Source organism: Aspergillus affinis, assembly GCF_023601865.1.
Source record: "Aspergillus affinis strain CMG 70 chromosome Unknown NODE_293_length_5752_cov_83_988546, whole genome shotgun sequence".
Lineage (NCBI taxonomy): Eukaryota > Fungi > Ascomycota > Eurotiomycetes > Eurotiales > Aspergillaceae > Aspergillus > Aspergillus affinis.
The window spans coordinates 1-5650 of NW_026516074.1; the positions used below are offsets into that span (position 1 = coordinate 1).

Consider the following 5650-nt stretch of genomic DNA (forward strand, 5'->3'; position numbering starts at 1 on the left):
GCTTACCATAGTAAAAATGGTAGGCGGTAGGACGGGCGCACGGCCCCATCCTCAGGGTGTTCTAAATTTCAAATACCTCCCACTGTAGGTGTGCCCCGAGCCAGAAGGGTGTGTCCCGAGCGGCCCCCTTTTTAAAAACCTTTCAACGTTGTTACTTATGTGCTCCCAATGTTACAGCAAGCATTTTGACGTTTCCAGTACCTAGGATATCGATGGTTGAATCTCCTGCATGAAGCTGTCCATTTCTTGAGTAATCGATATTTTAAAAACGTGAGATCTCATTGCAAACATGTGTAGAGGATCCAGTATCGATAATGCAACAATTTCTGAGAGAGATCTCATGTAAATCACTGAAGGCAAGCGACATAACATGATAATATTCAGGCTTTTCTTCCGCTTCCTTCCAGTTCCTTTCAATGATTGATTTGATCCGTTGAGATCGTGGACCTGACCTTGAAGCGAAATCCTTGGTATCTCTTATAATCTTCTCATCGGGCTTCCAACTTCTTGGTCGAGTGTTGGAATAAAGATAATGGCAGTCCCCATATCGATAATGTTCTCCACACGGGCAGGGTTTAAATTCCCTCTTCCTAAAATCCTGCGATTCCTGCAGATTTCGTGTTGAATCTCTCTGACCGTTGAGTATAGCGTACAGCTATCCTGAAGCTGTTGAATAGTCCCTACCGCTGTTGATCAGGTGGGATCGGAAATCGCTTAGCAGCTCACTGAATAACATTCTTCTAATTCCAGAATAGTGTTGACTCGTGTATATAGCATCCATGGCTTCAATCGATCATAAGAAGTCTCGCTGCACATAATGATCCTGACTTTCAGGCATCTCGAGTCGTTTAATCGCTAGGTAGGCGTTTTCGAATTCCTGAACCCATACGTTGATCCTGCCTCGCCGTGGAGATCTCTTAGTGACCGCTTTATATTGCTTCAGGGCCTTATCTTCTAATTTCTCCGTCGTCAGCGCGTACTGCTGCTTCAACTCCTTCAGTATTTCGAATCGTCTCTTCTTTTCGACGAGCGGTTGAATATGTATAGCAATCGACGATTTAATCGCTTCTTCAACTTTCGCGATGTTTTTTTCGAATCCTTATATTCCTGAAGGTCCAATTGGAATCCACGATAATTCGAAGCAGTGAGGTCTTGGGGCCTTAGAGGCTTCTCGGGTGCTGGGGGATGATTATCCTCCTCCGGGTTGAAATTATTCCATATATCTAGCCGTTCAGCATATTCTTCGATGTTGAGGATCTAACTACGCCAATACAGTTCGAAATATCATCTCCTGCTAGCGAAAATTGGCAAAGTACTGAGCCAATCAGTTGATGTTCTCAATATCCTCTGATATTAATGATTGATAGGGTGCTACGCTTTACACTATCACGAACAGAGTAGACGTGGAAAGCTCTCGACCAAAGAGCGAGATGTTTCATATAATGAAGAGTAAGGCAGCCAGGTTTCATCCAGCAGATTCATCATGAGTGGGCCGGTTATCATGCGTCAACGAATATAGCTGTTCTAATCATCCTATACCCAACCGGTCCTCATTCGTGTACTCTGTAATGTGCACATGATGATCTTGGAGTCCCACAGGGCCAACCATAGCCTTCATTTCACTGATGGCCCTTTTTGGGGGGCCGAATATGAAAACTTCTCACGCCGCTAATATGATTCTAGAGAGCCCAGGGGATTGTCAGCGCAGAAGTAGTACAGCTTGGACGATAGTTTGAAACGCCTTTATGCAGCAACGCTACTCGTGTGACGGGCCTAATATGTCCTGGCAGGTGCGCCGGGAAAGACCCTGAAGATCTGCGACTAGGCCCCTGATTGTCCTCGTGAAACGACCCCAGGGCTAACGCGAACTAGTATAGCCGTCAGATGTTGGCCACGGGGGCCAATTCTAACGGACACGGCTAGTCTAGATTGTATGAGATGGAACTTGGGACTTGTATTTGACTAATGCGAATGAAGTATAAATAGAGCTGTCTTTCTGCTGAAGAAGGTTTCTTTTCTTAGGCCAGTCGTTCTCTCGAATTATCAGTCACTCATTCTTTTTTTTCTACTTGTTTCTTTCTATCCCTCTTTTTGATCCTTCATTTAGTATCGATTTATATTATTGTCTTTCCTTTAGTTATTGTTGGCATAGGCCATCGCCAAAATGATCCCTAAAGTTTGCTATCTGTTGTTTTACTTCTTCCTGAGCCTGGTCGTCGCCTCTCCGGTTGCTCTCCAGGTGCGCGATGATACGCCAAAGCAGCTGGTTATCAAACAGACCATTAAGTCCGGAACCAGCAAGGATTGGACTGTGTTCGGCTCCTATCTGACCTTCGATAAAGATGCCAAGATTGAACCAGGGCATCTCGTCGGCATCGTGAAAAAGGCCTACGACCAAATGGTTAGCACGGCTAATACGGTTGAAAGCAAGAAGAATCTTCCCAACGTCATGACTGCCATCCAGGTCGGAAACGAGATCTTCCTGTCCTCTAACATGAAGGGCGGCGGCGGCCACTACATCTATAACATGCAGGAACAGCCTCTTCCGAACAAGGGCCAGGCCGAGGACGTCGTTGAAGACGGATACGGTGCTTTCGCCGAGGTGCTACAGAACAACGCCCCAGATGTCAAGGCCGCACTGGACGACCTGCGTAGGAAGTCGCGTGAGCTCGACCACAAGAACCCCCAGCCCAATTCTCAGAACCCTTCTGGTACTAAGGGCAGCCATGGCAAGGGTAGCCATACCAACAGTCAACATTCCTCCAGAAAAGGCTTTTCGAAAACCGACCCCAACGAGGCCTCCCAAGAACTGAAGCACAACCGCCAGACTACCTTCCAACACAAGAATGACGCCAACTGCGGCGAGGTCATGGCTTCCATCCGATATCGCAATGTTCACAAGGGACAGACCGAACAGCTCAGGAAAAAGAACCCCAAGCCTGTCGTCGTCGCCTGGAGTGTCATGCCGGGGAAGCCCGGCACTATCCGGGAGCCCTGCGAGAAGGGACGTACTCTGGACGGCGAGGGGGCCTGCGGACTCAGCTGGGGATGTGGCGCTTTCGTCGGTCCCCAGGGCATGGACTTCGACGTGGTTGATCGCAAAACTAAGGCCATTGAGGTGGACGCGAACTTCCCTAAGTTCACGGTTCACGAGGCCGAGCTACCGAAACCCACGATCAAGCAGCAGACCACCAAACCTGATCAGAGCAGCAGCAACAGGAACAACAACAAGAACAACAAGAACAACAACAATGGCCAGTCTGGGTCCACCTCTAAGCCGCCTGCTACCAAGCCCAAAGACGATACTCCCAAGAAGCCACCTACTCAGCCTCCGGCGAAGAAGCCTGACACCAAGAATGACCCCAAGAAGAAGAAGAAGGGAGGAAAGTAAACTAAACGAGAGCCACCCTCGGTTGTGGGCACAGAAGAGTCGGTAAAAAGACTCAGTGTATAATATAGGCTTCCGTTGGATTTGCAATTAGACCAATGCGTAACTGATAGATTTGGCGTCGGGCACTAGTCTGCTGTTCAATATAGATTAGCAGAGAATATAAAAAGAACGTTGTTGGAGATATTCCTAGGCCCTTAATTTGACTTGTTGGTCCTTTTCTCCCGATAAGATGCAATGTGACTCTGATCTAAGTATAGTCTCACGCACGACTCGATTATGGCAATGACCTAATTACCCTCTATATTCTGTTGAAGTCCCTATCTAGAATGGACTCATATGCGCTTGCTTCGAACGCAGACTAAAAATGTAGAATTGAAAGAAAAGAGCGAGTGTGTGAATTGCCTAACCGTAGCAGGTTTCAAACTGAAGGAGGATTCAAAGCCCACAAGCCTGTACCGAGATCATCTACCACAACATTGAATTCAATCCCGGCCTTGTTAGCAACTTCTCGCAACTGGTCTTCCTGGTCGTGTCTGAAAAGGGTATAATTCTGATCCCAGAGACGTAACGTGATGCGTTTTAGAGACGGCGTATGCGCCTTCCACTTTCCATCTTGGAGATAGGACTCCAGCAACAGGAGCACCCGGCCTTCTGTCCATTCGAAATCGTAAAAGCCCTGTAAATCGTCTCGCAGGCATAAGTGGGAGAGTGATTCAGGCAAAAGAGGCCCAAGATCAGGCAACTCATCAGAATACCACCCTAACAGTATGACCAAGGGAATCTCGGCCTCTTGAAGATTTGTAAAGCGAGTAAACAATTGCCGAAATGGTTCGAAGGCTTCGTTATCCCTCTCATTCCACTCGCGATCGCCTAGATTAGAGGGGTAATATTCTACCCCGAGAGAGAGTTTCTCTAACGTCGGGCTGACCGCCAGCAATGCCTGCGCGAAGATAGTAGCGTCATCTAAAATCGGCTCACCTACCCAGGCAAAGGCGAGTGCGACGTGGAGACTTTTGAGATTCGGCGCTCGCGAAAGAAGGTAATCCATATGATATTCAGTGGCAGTGCTTCTGGCTACAATGAGTGTTTCCAGATTGCTAAGGTCAAGGTCCGGCTTAGTTTCCTGGAGGCCTTCGATATCCCGCAGCCAGATATTCATATGACGCAGGGCGGGCAGACAGAACCAAGCCATAAATTGGCGTGAGTTATAAGGAGGATATCCGTCGGGTACCTCGTCCTCGAGTGGCTGGTAGTCCTCAGCGATCGGGACATTTGCACCGTACTCGACCGTTTCAAGCTGATCAAACGTTGAAAACACTCCGTTAGGGTGCAATAAAGCCTGCTTTAGCATAATACCTGGATATCCGTCCCACCAGACAAACGAATAATCCAGGCGCAGCGACTTGATGTTTGGTAGCTGCGATAGGAACACGGTAGCCAACGCATAGATATTTCCGCCGTGGATGGCTATATGCCAAAGATCAAGGTTTGGAACACCGGCTCGTCGCACCAGATCCATCGCCCGGTCGGTCAAGCCTTCGAATTCGTGCCGCTCGCTTTCCCAGTCCACCGGGTCCTTGTCTTCCCACGGGTAGCTGGACCCCATCATGCTCACATGCTGGACATATAATGCGTATTCGGGATCCTTAAAGATAATATGCAGCAGTTGCAACACCTTCTGTCGGGGTCGGTTGGTCCAGTCTATCCTGAGGTCACGGAAAACAAAGGGCATGGATGACGCCTGCAGGTCGTCGCAGCTGGCCGCTAAGGACAAGGCATCATCCAAGGCAAGATGATCCAGGATACTCACTAAGCAGTCCTGGGGTAGCTGGGAAAAGGGGCTGTGAATCATTAGCTAAATGCACATGCACGAGGATCGAGATATCCCACCGATTGTGCTGTGATGATGGGCAACTGGCATCCATCGTGAACGGTCGCACTGAGAGTCGACGGATGAAGCCGGATAAAGGCGATAATGATAATGATGATGATGATGATGCTCCCTTGACAGAAACCCAAGAAGTTTTCCAGGCGAAGCCCAAACAGCCACTAGTCGTGGGGCCGAATTGTGGGCCGTGCAGGGGGACGATACGAGGGCCTAAAAGCATGAAGAGGATTTAGAGAGGAAATGAGAGACATTGGGGGCGATGCCGGATTTTATCTTTCCCTTTTCACATAAGATCATGAGGTGGCCAGATGGTGTTTCCCGCTCTTTTTCTCCTATTGTTTTCCCTGTTGTGAAATGCACAGGGGAAGTAG

At 48.5% G+C, this 5650-nt stretch overlaps 2 protein-coding genes across 2 annotated transcripts; one reads left to right on the forward strand and one right to left on the reverse strand.

Annotated features, from left to right (window-relative positions):
* Positions 1-2164: 2164 nt before the first annotated feature.
* KD926_005697 (uncharacterized protein) lies at positions 2165-3391 on the forward strand (the record flags this gene model as incomplete). Its single annotated transcript, XM_053095607.1, has 1 exon — positions 2165-3391. The coding sequence occupies one exon, from the start codon at positions 2165-2167 to the stop codon at positions 3389-3391; it is 1227 nt and encodes a 408-aa protein (XP_052949741.1).
* A 418-nt stretch (positions 3392-3809) lies between these two features.
* On the reverse strand, positions 3810-5316 carry KD926_005698 (uncharacterized protein; the record flags this gene model as incomplete). Its single annotated transcript, XM_053095608.1, has 2 exons — positions 3810-5232; positions 5282-5316. 2 exons carry the CDS (start codon positions 5314-5316, stop codon positions 3810-3812), a joined length of 1458 nt encoding a protein of 485 aa, XP_052949742.1.
* Positions 5317-5650: the final 334 nt, after the last annotated feature.